Source organism: Schistocerca cancellata, chromosome 4 (assembly GCF_023864275.1).
Source record: "Schistocerca cancellata isolate TAMUIC-IGC-003103 chromosome 4, iqSchCanc2.1, whole genome shotgun sequence".
Classification (NCBI taxonomy): Eukaryota; Metazoa; Arthropoda; class Insecta; order Orthoptera; family Acrididae; genus Schistocerca; species Schistocerca cancellata.
The window spans coordinates 755,107,912-755,126,038 of record NC_064629.1 but is presented as its reverse complement, the minus strand read 5'-3'; the positions used below and the strand labels follow the sequence as shown (position 1 = coordinate 755,126,038).

General features: G+C 42.8%; 1 protein-coding gene across 1 annotated transcript in view; it reads right to left on the bottom strand.

Annotated features, from left to right (window-relative positions):
• LOC126184487 (uncharacterized) overlaps nucleotides 1–18,127 on the bottom strand; it is a 514,130-nt gene that overhangs the window by 277,872 nt on the left and 218,131 nt on the right. The window contains exons 6-7 of the mRNA XM_049926880.1: nucleotides 15,999–16,126; nucleotides 8,107–8,213 (exon numbers count right to left, since the gene is read on the bottom strand). Of these exons, the coding sequence (XP_049782837.1) occupies nucleotides 8,107–8,213; nucleotides 15,999–16,126 (235 nt within the window). The remainder of the gene's footprint in view (nucleotides 1–8,106; nucleotides 8,214–15,998; nucleotides 16,127–18,127) is intronic.

Here is an 18,127-nt window from a genome sequence, read left to right as displayed (position 1 = left end):
TGTTGACTTCGGTGCTTGTGTTGACATGCGACTCATTGTTCTACAGTACTAGCATCAAGCACATCATTACGTAGCATCAACAGGTTAGTGTTCATCACGAACGTGGTTTTGCAGTCAGTGCAACGTTTGCAAATGGGGAGTTGGTAGATGCCCATTTGATGTATGGATTAGCACGGGGCAATAGCCGTGGCGCGGTACGTTTGTATCGAGATAGATTTCCAGAACGAAGGTGTCCCGACAGGAAGACGTTCGAAGCAATTGATCGGCGTCTTAGGGAGCACGGAACATTCCAGCTTATGACTCGCGACTGGGGAAGACCTAGAACGACGAGGACACCTGCAATGGACGAGGTAATTCTTCGTGCAGTTGACGATAACCCTAATGTCAGCGTCAGAGAAGTTGCTACTGTACAAGGTAACGTTGACCACGTAACGTCACTGTATGGAGAGTGCTACGGGAGAACCAGTTGTTTCCGTACCATGTACAGCGTGTGCAGCAACTATCGGCAGCTGATTGGCCTCCACGGGTACACTTCTGTGAATGGTTCATCCAACAACAATGTTCTCTTTACGGATGAGGCTTCATTCCAACGTGATCAAATTGTAAATTTTCACAATCAACATGTGTGGGCTGACGAGAATCCGCACGCAATTGTGCAATCACGTCATCAACACAGATTTTCTGTGAACGTTTGGGCAGGCATCGTTGGTGATGTCTTGATTGGGCCCCATGTTCTTCCACCTACGCTCAATGGAGCACGTTATCATGATTTCATACGGGATACTCTACCTGTGCTGCTAGAACATGTGCCTTTAGAAGTACGACACAACATGTGGTTCATGCACGATGGAGCTTCTGCACATTTCAGTCGAAGTGTTCGTACGCTTTTCAACAACAGATTCGGTGACCGATGGATTGGTAGAGGCGGACCAATTCCATGGCCTCCACGCTCTCCTGACCTCAACCCTCTTGACTTTCATTTATGGGGGCATTTGAAAGCTCTTGTGTACGCAACCCCGGTACCAAATGTAGAGACTCTTCGTGCTCGTATTGTGGACGGCTGTGATACAATACGCCATTCTCCAGGGCTGCATCAGCGCATCAGGCATTCCATGCGACGGAGGGTGGATGCATGTATCCTCGCTAACGGAGGACATTTTGAACATTTCCTGTAACAAAGTGTTTGAAGCCACGCTGGTACGTTCTGTTGCTGTGTGTTTCCATTCCATGATGAATGCGATTTGAAGAGAAGTAATAAAATGAGCTCTAACGTGGAAAGTAAGCGTTTCCGGACACATGTCCACATAACATATTTTCTTTCTTTGTGTGTGAGGAATGTTTCCTGAAAGTTTGGCCGTACCTTTTTGTAACACCCTGTATATGAACAAACCTTTATTTGTAATTATTGTGAATGATCTGAGTGTGGCTGAATAGGTATAACATTTCTTTATTGGAATATTGTCATAATATATTAGTTTGATGTGGGAAGTCTGTCAATTTGAGTCAGATCATGTCTGTAGAACTTAAGAACGATTTATTTTTGGTGGGGACAACCTTCACCCAATGGAAAAGCAGACAGTAAAGGAACACTACGGAAGTCAAGCTGAGACTGGGACTTTTCGAATGAAGAACTCAAGAGAGCGATACTGCACACCTGTATGTTCGTTATGGAAGAAGACAGACCTACCTATGGTACTGTGTGGTTTTTGATGGAGTGGGTGATAGATTCCGGGTAGTGAACGGCTGCTACCATATTTTAATTTATCAAGGGACTTTATATTTGGAGAGGTCTGAATGTGCTCCAGAGAAGGAATCTAACTTTTTCCACTTGCTTTACAGAACTGAGGATAGACAGACTGAGTTTCTATTCATCATCTCGTGTGCGTTAATTTGTAAATCATTGTGTTGAGCTCTGAACTGTTTTGAGCTCATGAATATTTCGTGTACTGTGATTGTTAAATGCAATTAGTTTTTACATATCTTTGATGACTATTTAATTCGGGGATTTTGCTGCCATTCTTGAAACGCTCTCAACGTATCTTTATTGCATTTGGTAAGGATATTTTCTGTCTGCATTTTAAGTGAATATTGTAGGACCATTTCCCATTTATCTGAGATGTCCTTTCTTGAATAAACGTTATTCAACATATTCTCTGTCACCTACATCAATTACAGACGTTAGAAAAGAACCTATTTTATTAAATTATTCATTTAACTTTTATTTGTGCTTTTATGTATTTTATGAACTCGATTAACTCACAATTCTACCCAATGCCTAGACCATTTAACTGCAGAATCACAGCTATAGGTTATTATTTGCAACTAATAAGCGGCGGGGTATGAAAGCAAATGTGCGAAGTTGACCCTGTGGCTACAATGAGCTATTCTTCTTAAACAGAGCATTGCATAGCATAAAGTATGAGTAACTGCAGGTAAAGACAACTGGTTTGCTGGTATGGGATGCTGTTTCCAAGAGCAACTACCCTTACACTAACCATTAAGTACTGTCGCACTCTGTCCATTACTTGCGGACGAAGATTACCGATTTCCCGAATGCGATGCTCCAGACGACGAAAACCATTCTTATTGGAATGGTGGCTTTCACAGTACTATACAGCATATGCACGGGCAGCGGCAGCAGCTTGGTTATCCGATGCACCGAGCACCAAAAGCATATAGAAATATTCATCGTTCGTGCACTCCATCTGGAAACCGCTCTACATGAACTTGACAGGACTAGTTATGGTTGTACACTGCTTATAAACGACGTAAACTAGGGAATGGCTGTCTAAAAACTAGAAATGGAAGCTGACAAGTATTTGAACCATAGCTCCATGGTCGATCAAGGTGTGATGTCCACAGCAGTCCATATAGTGAAGTACAATGGGTGGTGTGGTAGTGCAGGGCGATACGTGTTCCAGGGTACTTCTGATGTGCTTCTGAATATGACAGTGTTGTCACCTCCTCGTTTTCATACATGTGTTTTCAAAATGCACCCAATCTGATTTTGCTAGATAAACTTTTATCTTGGATCACGGTCAGGATGCTTGTTACATGGTATTCTACATCTAGGTTTTCCTGTAGCATTGGCCTACACTCTGATGTGACTGTTACCTAGCAGCAGAGCACTTTTCTTTCTGCGATACATTTTTACTGACCAAGCGTTAAAGTCTTTGCTACAACTTTGCTGTACCTACTTTGCTCAAAAAGTGGTTGAGGCGCTTCTCCAGTTTCAGGTAACAAGTCAGACTGATTGCTACCCGGTATTTGAAATGTGATTTTAAGGTTTTCTCCTTTTGCCAATTACTTGTCACCTTTTTGCATTGTCTCTTTCCCCCTTAAAGCTATCTAATTCAAAATATGTCATTTCTAATCCAGCCTGAAGGGTTTATGTCTAGAGTACATAAACTACAACTCCATGGAACAACGTCATCTGACTCTCGATTGTCTTCCCTGCAGCGATCACCCAAGTGAAAGACCAACCCACAGTCCTGACATGTTTCTTCCATACTAACTAACCTACGACAATGTCCACATTTGTCACACATGACACTACTCTTACAGTAAACTAAAAAGCACTGTAACATATTTAAAAACGTTATAATGTAAAGTTTAGTAAAAACTTGTTTGGTGAGCTAACATCTAGGCGGCAGACGGACGCAAAAAAAAAAAGATAGGATGCAAACGACACACAGAGGTTTGTTGAACGTAAGTTTTAGGTAGCAGTAGTCACGAAGTGAATTCAACTAAAAAGCACAATATTTTCTAGCAATAATGTTAAACCAATATTATAAGAAAATTATGTGAAGCACTGTGATGAGTCTAAAACAACATGTAACAATCATATGGCAACAATACGTTAACACTAGATTATAAACACACCATCGATTTTTAAATCACAAAAGAAACAAAAAAAAAAAGAAATGAAAACTCGAAAAAGTTCGATACTTTTGGCAACAGTGTTAAAGAGGCACTATATAGAAATCATGGAAAGCTCTCCAATGTATCCAAAACAATGCGTAGTGTTCGACATCTGTTGGTGTTTATACCAGAATGCTTGGAGTGCGACCTTCTGTCACAGTTGTGAACTGTTCATGTACTTCCTTAAAAATAATACTCGTCATTCAGATACTTCTGATCATGGTGCAAAAAATTCAGGTCGTTTGGATACTTTTGAATGTGTCGCAAAGGTTTTATGGATACTTTTGAACATGGCACCATTTTACACAAAATTCAGGTCGTTCAGGTACTTCTGAACATTTCGCCAATTTATGCAAAATTTGGGTAGTTTGGGTACTTTTCAACATTGTGCAAAATTCAGATCGTGAACATGGTGCCATCTTGGATTTTGCCATCAGTGTGGTTATGAAGCATAGCTGGGCTAGCTCCACCATCTTGGACATTTCCATTTTAAACTTAGCACAGTTTGGTTGGTTCCTGCGTTTTTAAATTTTCCACTAACGTCTTCTTGCCTTTTTAAATTTCCAGTCACTGCCATCTTGGAGTTTTGGGAGACCACAGTGCCGAATAGTGGTGACTGCTTGAACTGTATGCCGGAAACCCTGTAGCCATTCTACTCCTTGAACTTCATCCAGCGATATACTAACAAGAGTAAATACTGCAGAAGAACTAGAGAATGAAATAAAACTTTACATGTCACACATTACAGAATGGGTTCCATAAAGTCTTCTCATAAATGGAGAAAACACAGTTACTGTGTATCTGTATACTGAACACAAGAAACATCCTTTTACCCCCGCCGTAATCCTATTTGTTAGACAATTAGAAACTGTATATATCAGTAAGTTTCTTGGCTTGGGGAAGTAGGGAGTTCTAAGGTCAGATAAGCATATAAACTTCATCAGCAAAAAATTAAGCACCATCTTCTGTTGTATGAAAAGTCTTACTGGATGTATGACGCACCAAATAATAATAAATAAGGAGAGGTTGATTCAGTGTTGGAATATGGTATCATTTTTTGTAATTTTTAGGGGAATTATTTATTTATTATTGGTTTCAGTTTTGAGACCAGTCTGTTGGTGGCTAGGATCTAACGTGGGTTTTGTTTACACATCACTACAGAAAGTTGTAAGTAGCAATGATGTGACATTTACTTCGTTATCTGTAATCTGATTTACAGCATTTACAAAAAAAAGAAATATAGCTAGACCATTCTACAAATAATCAAATTATAAGAACTCATCCAAAACCTTAATCAAAGATCCTATGTTTACTCTATTATGCACCACCGCAGCAGATGGATGACATGATCTTAGTGTATTGATTGTCGTTTAGTGTTTTTCCTGGGGTTTCGCAGGGGTCTGCGACCATCAATGGAGGATGACTCTTTGATAATGCTAGCCTCTCGTGTAGATAAAACGTTACAAAAACCAATAAACGACCGTTTGTCTAAAGACGAGTGCCAACAGTCAACGTGTCTGTTCCTCAGAAAGCATCTGTTGCGGAATTACTACCGTTATGTGCTCTACTACTACTGATTATGTCTGTGCGAGTAGATATTTGAATGGCGGGGATCATATGTAAATTATTTATCAATGTAGCTTCAGGAAACCTATTCCACTCCAAAACAAAACAAAATGTGCCAGCCGTCTGATGTGTCGTAGCTGTGACTGCAAAATTGTCCGCAGCCGCGGTGGCGCCTAGCAGATCCACCGCCCTGCCCCACGTAGATTGTTCTCTCTAGGAGACACCCAAAGGTGGCCTACAGTTGCTTATGTTTTATACAGGTTCTGCCATAACTGTCACGTTACTGACCACAGGCCCATTCACTCCAGTCGTTCTCTGTGTAGAGCGTGATTCTTGGTAAAACTCGCAGCATTAACTTCAGCATTTTCACATGCATCAATCACTGAATAATTTACACATATGATACCTTCATTCTCAACATATTCTCTTAGCTGTCTACTGGATAAAATACTAGCTATGTCTTTTTTCTGCTGCCATTGCTTTTTATCTCTAACAGTTTGCTTTAGTGCCCCAATTCTGCGGTATAGGTAATCAGATTTTCATAAGTAGGGTACTCTAGTGTGATATGTCTAGTTGTGAGAACAGCACCACATGTGCACACTTTCCTTGGATGTTTTATTATCCAGTTGTAGTGCTGCCACTATTTTTCGGCGCCATTGAGTAAAATATCAGCACTGCCAGAGCTATTGCAAATGTCCATGGGGGCAGCGAGCATGTAGTGGACCAAAACACTGTTACACCAGATGCAACAAAACCACTGATCGATTTGCAAACAGTGGGCCGAATCAGAGGCTAGCAACTGAATAACATCGATACAGCAGAAAGGCAGGGCAACTGCAGCTAGAGAATCGTTTTGGTGTACATAGTTAAAAACAGTGCTTCAGAAAAACAATTAGTCACCGAATCAGTATAAATGCTCGTCATTTCTACCCAAAAGGACCTCAGTCTGGTGGCACCACCCACTAGGCACCATGCAATGTCTATTCTGGGCAACTGGGCGACATGATTCTGCAAGCAGCCACCACGAGATTTGTCCTCCACCAGTGATGGGGCTCCTGCTGGTTCTGGGTCCACCACCGTGGACCGGCTTTCTATCCGGTAGGCTACTGTCAAGCTCACTCTAGCAGCAGCCAGTCTTCTACACTGGAGGACAGCTGCTCGACACCAGGGTGGTGCAGTTGTTTAACCGTCTATGCCTGGATGGGCATGTTGACACTGAACACCTATGCTCACAGGGGTGGACAGCACTGCTGAGGCCTGTCTTCCTTTACAGAAATTACCGTGGGTTACCGAACCTTCCTGCCTTGAGATGCAGAGTCGTGCCCATATCATACATTTGCTGCTGCGGATTCTGCGCATCAGCATCCCTGTCCAGCCATTAGCACGAAATATGGCGATGACCGCTCGTTGCACAGCGCCGCCGCTCTCGCTGTCGTCAGCATACACCCAGGGGTCATTGCCGCCACAGAACATCGCTATGTTGTGCGTGTACAATATTGTAAAAAGAATACGTGATTAAATTTGAGTGTGATTTTGGGGACTACAGGGTGCAGGTTTGCTGGCTCTACATGTGGACTCAAGAACTGTATCAGCCAGCACGATCAGCCTGTGAATGAGTGCTTTTACTTGCTTCGAATCCTCTCTGCAGCCAGTCAGATCCCAAGTGCGACGTGGGCTAGACCTGAAGCTAGCAACTGAAAAGTGTCCTTTGTTAAAAACAGCTTGTAATTTTCTAGAGTTCCTTGGTATTTTTAAACTGTTTTCAGCTACTTTGTGTTCTGAAAATTATCCAACAAACTTGGAAATTGATATACATAAAAATATAAACGGTCTTAACACATTATCCTTTGGTAAGTGGGTAGTGGGGCGTAACCCCCTCCCTCCTTGAATCCGCACCTGGGGTTAACATGAACTTCTCACAAACAACTAATATTCAAACGTAATTTCTGAATAGGAAACCTTTCGTGTAATCCTTCCTTGTCTATGGAATGTGGGTGGCATTACTACTTGTTTTGTGCGGTTGTGTTGAAATACTATTATTTGCATATTCGAGTAGGTAATACACTCCATGCAAATCTGAAGCTTGCCGCTTTCAGGGTGTTGCAGTTTTAGCTGCCAGCAATGCATTTCGAGATTAACTGTTCAAGAATGAAAGATCAATATCGGCCCTTACCATACATGTATGATTAACTGTCTAATGCAGCTGTAATTGTTTTCACATCCACAGCGCAACTGGTCAGTTACATTGAAACGTTTACCGACTATATCGTAAGAGGTGTCTTCAGTTCTAAGACTGGTGTGATGCAGCTCTCCTCGATAGTCTATCGTGTGCTAGTATCATCTTTAATCTTTTCTGCGTAACTACGGGAACCTACAACCATTTTTACCTACATACAATAGTCAAGTCGTAGTCTATCTCTGAAACTTTACCTCCTATCGACGATTCGTTGATGCTTCAGGATGTGAGCTACCAATGTGTCCCGTAATTTAGTCAATTTGTGCCAGGAGCTCTTCATTAGATGTCTGATCTATCCACGTAATATCCAGCATCACTTAACGTATAGCCACTCAACGTGTCATATACTGGTGTAGACATCAAAGAGGAGAATGTTGCTTTACCTGGTCACAGAGGGCTTCGCACTCTGCTTGGTTGGCGGCGAACTGTAGCTCGTCCATGGAGATGACGGCGCTCCCTTCTCGCACGTTGTAGCGGCAGTCAGGCAGGGCTGCGAAATTACAGTCATGCAAGATTATAGTTTAACCGCTGGGTGTTGCCTTCACGTATTTTGTAGCTATTGTAGGGAAAAAGACAGCACAGTGCCCGGGACATGAGCTAGGATGGAGGGTCGCCACTCCTATTAATTTTGTGAAGTGGGGAATGGTGGAGGAAACAAAGCACACTTTCACACAAAATGTAACCCATAGTTATTGAAAAATTCTGGTCAGTTAGTAGGTATCTACAGGATGACAATTATTGAACTATACGAAATAATATCGTCATAACTTGTGAACGGTTTGCGTTAGGACGTTCAAACTGCATGGTTGGCCGCGGGGCATGATGGGAATGAGTATGCCTATTATGGTTTGGTTTAGCGACGATGCCCACTTTCATTTGGATGGGTTCGTAAATAAGCAAAACTGGCGCATTTGGGGGACTGACAACCCGCATTTCGCGATCGAGAAGTCTCTTCACCCTCAACGGGTGACTGTGTGGTGTGCAATGTCCAGACACGGAATAATCGGTGCGATATTCTTTGATGGCACGGTGACTATCTAACGGTGCGTGAAGGTGTCGGAAGATGATTTCATCCCCATTATCCAAAGAGACCCTGATTTCGACAAGATGTGGTTCATGTAAGGCGGAGCTCAAGCCAATCGAAGTAGAAAAGTGTTTTAAATCCTGGAGGAGCACTTTGGGAACGCATTCTGGCTCTGGAGTACCCAGACGCCACTGCCATGGGTCTCGATTGGTCGCCATACGGATCTGAACACATGCGACTCCTATTTGCGAGGCTATATTGAAGACAAGGAGTACAGCAATAACCCCAAAATCATTTCTGAACCGAAAATAGCCATTCCAGTAGGTCATCAACAGCATCGATGTTCCGACACTTCAGCGGGCCATGCAAAATTGCGCTATTCGTTTGCGCCACATCGTCGCCAATGATGGTAAGCATATCGAACCTGTCATAACTTAAATCCGAATATGTGTAGTGAGGTTTACATGTTGAATGAAGTGTGTGCACGCCGTAGTTTATAACTAATTTACGTTTTTTTCCGTATAGTTTAATAATTGTCACCCTGTATTATCTACAATATTCTAAATGGTACAAATGGCTCTGAGCACTATGGGACTTAACATCTGAGGTCATCAGTCCCCTAGAACTTAGAACTACTTAAACCTAACTAACCTAAGAACATCACACACATCCATGCCCGAAGCAGGATTCGAACCTGCGACCGTAGCAGTCGCGCAGTTCCGGACTGAAGCGCCTAGAACCGCCCGGCCACCTCGGCCGGCTACAATGTTCTAACTGAGAGCGTATAGTTTGAAGGAGATTTGCTCATATTTTGTTACTGTCAGGCAGGAAACGTTCAGTTACATGCGAATATTTTCTGTATTCACCTATTAGTAGATTTTGACACTGGCTAGTATTAAGAGACAGAGGAAAAAGAAACATCGTGAACTGAAGGTAGAACGTGACTGAAAGCTTTTATAGCCTAGACTCGTCTGGAAATTTCAGTCAGGAGTAGAATAGGAGCGAACGGCGAAACAGTTTTGACACTTGCACTCGCTACTAGTCAGTATTCCTTACATGTTTTGGCTTTCTTCTAACTGATACGCGTCTGTATACGTGGCGGGAGAGTATGCGTATTCAGTTTGCAATTGTTTTGTTCTGCTCTCCTCTGCCCTTCGCTGGGTACGCCCTTGATAGGAGACGAAGGCGCTGTCTAAGCGGACTAGTCCGTAGACATGATTATCAAAAAATAACATAGGCCCCCCCCCCCCCCCATGAACAATGGACCTTGACGTTGGTAGGGAGGCTTGCGTGCCTCAACGATACAGATAGCCGTACCGTAGTTGCAACCACAACGGAGGGGTATATGTTGAGAGGCCAGACAAACATGTGGTTCCTGAAGAGGGGCAGCAGCCTTTTCAGTAGTTGCATGGGCAACAGTCTGGATGATTGACTGATCTGGCCTTGTAACACTAACCAAAGCGGCCTTGCTGTTGTGGTACTGCGAACGGCTGAAAGCAAGGGGTAACTACAGCCGTAATTTTTCCCGAGGGCATGCAGCTTTACTGTATGATTAAATGATGATGGCGTCCTCTTGGGTAAAATATTCCGGAGGTAAAATAGTCCCCATTCGGATCTCCGGGAGGGGACTACTCAAGAGGACGTCGTTATCAGGAGAAAGAAAATTGGCCTTCTACGGATCGGAGCGTGGAATGTCAGATCCCTTAATCGGGCAGGTACGTTAGAAAATTTAAAAAGGGACATGGATAGGTTAAAGTTAGATATAGTGAGAATTAGTGAAGTTCGGTGGCAGGAGGAACAAGACTTTTGGTCAGGTGAATACAGGGTTATAAATACAAAATCAAATAGGGGTAATGCAGGAGACCGTTTAATAATGAATAAAAAATAGGAGTGCGGGTAAGCTACTACAAACAGCATAGTGAACGCATTATTGTGGCCAAGATAGACACGAAGCCCCCGTCTACTACAATAGTACAAGTTTATATGCCAACTAGCTCTGCAGATGATGAAGAAATTGATGAAATGTATGATGAGATAAAAGAAATTATTCAGGTAGTGAAGGGAGACGAAAATTTAATAGTCATGGGTGACTGGAATTCGACAGTAGGAAAAGGAAGAGAAGGAAACGTAGTAGGTGAATGTGGATTGGGGCTAAGAAATGAAAGAGGAAACCGCCTGGTAGAATTTTGCACAGAGCATAACTTAATCATAGCTAACACTTGGTTCAAGAATCATGAAAGAAGGTTGTATACAAGGAAGAACCCTGGAGACACTAGAAGGTTTTCCTGTAGGCAGTATCTATCTTGCCCCTCGTGAGATAAGCCTCGACATCCTTACATTTGTCCTCTAGCCATCCCTGCTTAAGACAGAGATTTAGGAACCAGATTCTAAATTGTAAGACATTTCCAGGAGCAGATGTGGACTCTGACCACAATCTATTGGTTACGAACTGTAGATTAAAACTGATGAAACTGCAAATAGGTGGGAATTTAAGGAGGTGGGACCTGGATTGACTGCCTAAACCAGAGGTTGTTCAGAGTTTCAGGGAGAGCATAAGGGAACAATTGACAGGAATGGAGGAAATAAAAACAGTAGAAGAAGAATGGGTAGCTTTGAGGAATGAAGTAGTGAAGGCAGCAGAGCATCAAGTAGGTAAAAAGACGAGGGCTAGTAGAAATCCTTGGGTAATAGAAGAGATACTGAATTTAATTGATGAAAGGAGAAAATACAAAAATGCAGTAAATGAAGCAGGCAAAAAGGAATACAAACGTCTCAAAAATGAAATCGACAGGAAGTGCAAAATGGCTAAGCAGGGATGGCTAGATGACAAATGTAAGGATGTCGAGGCTTATCTCACGAGGGGCAAGATAGATACTGCCTACAGGAAAATTAAAGAGACCTTTGGAGAAAAGAGAACCACTTTCATGAATATCAAGAGCTCAGATGGAAACCCAGTTCTAAGCAAGGAAGGGAAAGCAGAAAAGTGGAAGGAGTATATAGAGGGTCTATACAGGGGCGATGTTCTTGAGGACAATATTATGGAAATGGAAGAAGAGGTAAATGAAGATGAAATGGGAGATATGATACTGCGTGAAGAATTTGACAGAGCATTGAAAGACCTAAGTCGAAACAAGGCTCCGGGAGTAGACAACATTCCACTAGAACTACTGACAGCCTTGGGAGAGCCAGTCCTGACAAAACTCTACCATCTGATGAGCAAGCTCTATGAGACAGGCGAAATTCCCTCAGACTTCAAGAAGAATATAATAATTCCAGTCTTAAAGAAAGCAGGTGTGACAGATGTGAAAATTACCGAACTATCAGTTTAATAAGTCACAGCTGCAAAATACTAACGCGAATTCTTTACAGACGAATGGAAAAACTGGTAGAAGCGGACCTCGGGGAAGATCAGTTTGGATTCCGTAGAAATGTTGGGACACGTGCTGCAATACTGACCCTATGACTTATCTTAGAAGAAAGATTAAGGAAAGGCAAACCTACGTTTCTAGCATTTGTAGACTTACAGAAAGTTTTTGACATTGTTGACTGGAATAGTCTCTTTCAAATTCTGAAGGTGGCAGGGGTAAAATACAGGGAGCGAAAGGCTATTTACAATTTGTACAGAAAGCAGATGGCAGTTATAAGAGCCGAGGGACATGAAAGGGAAGCAGCGGTTGGGAAGGGAGTGAGTCCGGGTTGTAGCCTCTCCCCGGTGTTATTCAATCTGTATATTGAGCAAGCAGTAAAGGAAACAAAAGAAAAATTCGGAGTAGGTATTAAAATCCATGGAGAAGAAATAAAAACTTTGAGAATCGCCGATGACATTGTAATTCTGTCAGAGACAGCAATAGACTTGGAAGAGCATTTGAACGGAAAGGACAGTGTCTTGAAAGGAGGGTATAAGATGAACATCAAGAAAAGCAAAACGAGGATAATGGAATGAAGTCGAATTAAGTCGGGTGATGCTGAGGGAATTAGATTAGGAAATGAGACATTTAAAGTAGTAAAGGAGTTTTGCTATGTGGGGAGCAAAATAACTGATGATTGTCGAAGTAGAGAGGATATAAAATGTAGACTGGCAATGGCAAGGAAAGCGTTTCTGAAGAAGAGAAATTTGTTAACATCGAGTATTGATTTAAGTGTCAGGAAGTCGTTTCTGAAAGTATTTGTATGGAGTGTAGCCATGTATGGAAGTGAAACATCGACGATAAATAGTTTGGGCAAGAAGAGAATAGAAGCTTTCGAAATGTGGTGCTACAGAAGAATGCTGAAGATTAGATGGGTAGATCACATAACTAATGAGGAGGTATTGAACAGAATTGGGGAGAAGAGGAGTTTGTGGCACAACTTGATTAGAAGGAGGGATCGGTTGGTAGGACATGTTCTGAGGCATCAAGGGATCACCAATTTAGTACTGGAGGGCAGCGTGGAGGGTAAAAATCGCAGAGGGAGACTAAGAGATGAATACACTAAGCAGATTCAGAAGGATGTAGGTTGAAGTAGGTACTGGGAGATGAAGAAGCTTGCACAGGATAGAGTAGCATGGAGAGCTGCATGAAACCAGTCTCTGGACTGAAGACCACAACAACAGCAACAACATAGGTCTTGTGTTCAGTCCTAGAAATTCTTCTGCCACATATCGCAGCTTTCACTTCTGCAGATGACATGGTAATGTTTTCCCTATTACACTAAGTTGCACTAAGATTCGCAGTTGATTTTCAGTTACAGGTTCGTATATAACTGGCTGCGTAAACAGTTTACAGGTCACAGGAAGTTAAAGGCGCACCACCTCAGACAGGATCGTGCGTGATAAAGCATTGCAGTGTTTCAACGAATCTCAGACTCGTGAAATAATATTTAACGTAAAAGGATTATTCGTATAAACTTAGGTCGTCGTTCCGAGGCACTCTGCATGAGACCGTAGAATGCTTCACTTACTAAAATCAGTTATGTATCGCGGGTGGGTGCCGGCCCAAGACTGTCTGGAATAATAATAGTTGTTCGAACTGTTCGAGAGACTACGCTGTTCCCACATTAACTCACAGACGACGGAAGCAGCATATGTGTGTGTCTGATTAATTCAGACATGAAAGTTTTATGCAACAGTAGCTGAGAGTTTTTGTTTCGCGAATACAGCTGTTCTTTTGCTGGTGTTCCCCACCATGTAACTAACTCGCCGCCTAACAATTTCTGCTTCATTCACAAATATATGCGATAAGGGTTGGAGCAGGGAGTGACCATTCGTTAGTCAGGGTTGGGAACCGGTTGGCGACCGTGGCATTTTTCCTGCTCTCTTGGTGAAGTTGCTTCACATACTTTATGCAGTGCGGCGGGTGCGTTTGTTGTACGACGGCGCACAAATGTAAAGGAGGAAGTGTTAGTGATGGGTGACTCTGAGCAATGTAAAGCAGACCTCGGCCTACTGGGTTCTGCAGGTCGTGGAACCTGCACATACAAGTGTAGGCAATAACATATCCCTCACCCACTAGAGTGCACAACGTCAGCAGCTCCATGAAACTGTTCGCCGACAATGTGGACGTATAGAGAAGTCACGAAACCAAAACGTCCTATCGAAATGCCCGAAGACATGCAGGGGATTGAGCCGGCCTCTGTGGTCGAGCGGTTCTAGGCGCTTCAGTCCGGAACCGGTTCGAATCCTGCCTAGGGCATGGATGTGTGTGATGTCCTTAGCTTAGGTTTAAGTGGTCGTAAGTCTAGGGGACTGATGACCTCAGATGTTACGTCCCATAGTGCTTAGAGCCATTTGAACCATGCAGGGGATTGACGCGTGATACAACAATTCACTGTTGACGCTCAACAAAAACGTATGTAACATATTGATTGATGAGATGCAGTGTCGTGGTAATACGTTATGAGACGCTGTGATGAAATACGTGGCAGAAATAAGGATAACTGACGGTCTTGTCAACCGTGACAGTGATTTTTAATTTAAGTTTCACAAGGGATGATTGCTCAGGAAGAACACTCCCGGCTGCTTGAGTCTGGCAGGACTAGCTGTCGGTATAATCGTGGAAGAACATACTGTTCGAATTTTGAAAGTGCACTTTCCAAGAAGAATCAAGCAACGTATTCATTCCTTCCACGCATGTTACGCAATGACGATAACAATAAAACAAAACAAACTGGATCTCGTATGTAGGCCTTCCTCAGGATGAGAGCGATGGCAGTGGTTCTCTATGCACCCTCCACTGTACGCAATAAGGTGCCTTGTTGAATATAAATTTGGATGTAGATAACGATATCAGTTTTTTGAGGTGATACATTTTAGAGGATAAATGAGGAATCGTTTTTAAATATTCGGCAACAGAAAATTAGGAAATTTGTGGTAAGTTCTACAGAACCAAACTGCTGAGGTCATTGGCCCCTAGGTTTATACACCACTTAATCTAACTTAAACTAACTTACACTAAGGACAACACACACACCCATGCCCAAGGGAGGAGTCGAACCTCCAACAGGGGGAGCCGTCCGAACCGTCGCAATGCGCCTGAGACCGCACGGCTACCCCGGGCGGCTCAATAGAATCTATAAGAAGAAACCTAGGAGCAGTGCTTCCTATATAAGTGTTCTTGAACAGGCTTAAGAGCGAATATAAGTGAATTGATGTGTATGTAATCCGTATTCTACGGGCAACGTAGCCATCTCTCCAATATGTAATTACCTGGAGGCAGTTTTTTTGTCCGTGCCAAGCACGTTAAGTGATCTGCCTCTTGGCCTCATTCGCTTTTATATGACGATGATGATGATGTTTGTTTGTGGGGTGCTCAACTGCGCGGTCATCAGCGCCCGTACAAAGTCCCAGTTCTTACACAGTCCAATTCTTTACACAGTCCAATCTAGAAAACCGTTACGAATGATTATGGTGATGAGATGATGAGGACAGTACAAACATCCAGTCACCGGGTAGAGAAATCCCCAATCCGGCCGGTAATCGAATCCAGGACGCCGTGATCCAGAGGCAGCAACGCTAGCCACTACACCACGAGCTGCGGACACACTTTTATACTACAGTACCATTTGACTGTTATGTACATTTCATTGGGTGGTACAACTATCATTTGAATTCTCAGAAATGATTGGCAACAACTGAGAATAATGCATGCATCATTGTTTGTTTGAAAAATTATTTTCCCGTGTTATAATACTGTCACAGTTGTTTAAATACATTTTTCATTTATTTCATGGACTGAAAGTAGCACAGTAGACATGACACAAGATGGGTGTACTCACATCTGACGCACTGGTTCTCCAGGTAGTCGACAGAGCTGCCAGGGACTTTCCTGAAAGCACTGGGCTGGCTCCGTCGATCTTCTCTACTGAGCCGGCACAGGTTCAGTGACTCGTCAAACTCCGCTGACCTGAAAAATTACATACTGACGCTCTGTTCCTTCCCCAACAGACATACTACTAACCGTAAAGAGTGATTCTCAGTGCCACAGAGCAGAGCTACTCGATAGACTAGTATAGTTAGTAGCCGTTGCGTTGTATATGATGTAAAGTACGAGGAGCGTTTGAAATGTCCGTGCAAAGTCCGAGAGATGGCACCACTGGCACGTATCGAGGTCATGTTTAGTTAGTAGCATCTTTGGAAAGAACGCACACCAAGTTTCAGCCATATTGGTCTATTTGTTTCCATTTGGCATTCTTGTGAATCAAAGAAGTCGAGTGAGTGTTGAAAATGGACGAAAAAGAATTTCGTGTGGTGATTAAACATTACTTTATGAAAGGCAAAACGCCTCAGGAGACTAAAGAGAAGCTTGATAAACATTACAGTGACTTTGCACCTTCGATTAGAACAGTTTATAAGTGGTTTCAAAATCTTCGGAGTGGCCATATGGGCACAAGTGATGCTGAACGTTCTGGACGCCCTGTGGAGGTTCAAAATGTTCAAATGGCTCTGAGCACTATGGGACTTAACTTCTGAGGTCATCAGTCCCCTAAAACTTAGAACTACTTAAACCTAACTAACCTAAGGACATCACACACATCCATGCCCGAGGCAGGATTCGAACCTGCGACCGTAGCGGTCGCGCGGTTCCAGACTGTAGCACTTAGAACCGCTCGGCCATCGCGGCCGGCCCTGTGGAGGTTACGACTCTAGAAATCATTGATAAAATCCATGTTATGGTGATGGATGACAGAAGAGTTAAGGTGTGTGAGATTGCTAGTGCTGTGGGCATCTCTAATGAACAGGTACATAATATTTTGCATAAACATTTGGACATGAGAAAGCTATTCGCAAGATGGGTTCTGCGATTGCTCACGCTTGACCAAAAACGGAATCGTGTGAAGTGTTGCAAGGATGGTTTGCAGCTGTTCAGCAAGAATCCGCAGGACTTTAAGCGTCGTTTCGTCACTGCGGATGAAACATGGATACATTACTATACTTCTGAGACAAAACAACAATCTAAACAATGGGTTACCAAGGGAGAGTCTGCACCAGAAAGGCGAAGACCATTCCTTAGGCCGGAAAGGTTATGGCCACTGCCTTTTGGGATTCGCAAGGGATAATCCTCATCGACTATCTGGAAAAGGGTAAAACTATTAAAAGAGCATATTAGTCATCATTATTGGACCGTTTGAAAACCGAGCTGCAAGAAAAACGCCGGTGATTGGACCGCAAAAAAGTCCTTTTCGATCACGACAATGCACCAGCACACACCTCAGCAGTTGTGGACGCAAAATTAATGGAAATAGGATTCCAACTCGTTTCACATCCCCCCTCTTCTCCGGACTTGGCTTCCTCGGACTACTATTTGTTCCCAAATTTGAAGAAATGGCTGCTGGGACAAAGATTTTATTGAAATGAGGAGATGATTGCAGCAACTAATAGATATTTTGCAGATTTGGACAGTTCCTATTATTCGGAATGGATCAACAAATTAGAACAGCGTTGGACGAAATGTATAAGTGTAAAAGGAGACTATGTCGAAAAATAGAAAAGGTTTATCCGAAACACGTAAGAAGTTTTCATTTTTGCACGGACTTTTCAAACGCCTCTCGTAAGTAGAAGTTGATCCATGCTGTAGCTGAAACATATCGTGCTACTTCTCTATTGTAAGAGCAATACAGACTGTCGCCAAACCCTCTGGGTTAAAATGATACACGCAGTAGGGAACTCAGACTGATTACTTTGAGATAAGGAACTAATGGAACGTAATTAGTATTTAGTTATTCATTGGTTTCGTTATATTAAACTCGCAACAACTGCTCAAAGTGACGACCACAAGTTTCTATGCATACGTTACAACAGAAATATTTACAGAACCTAGCTCTGGGTTGAAACCATTGGTCCCCCTAGCTTTCGTACATTGTTTATGAGAGGGAAGAAACTGCTGATCCGCCAGCACTCTCCAAAC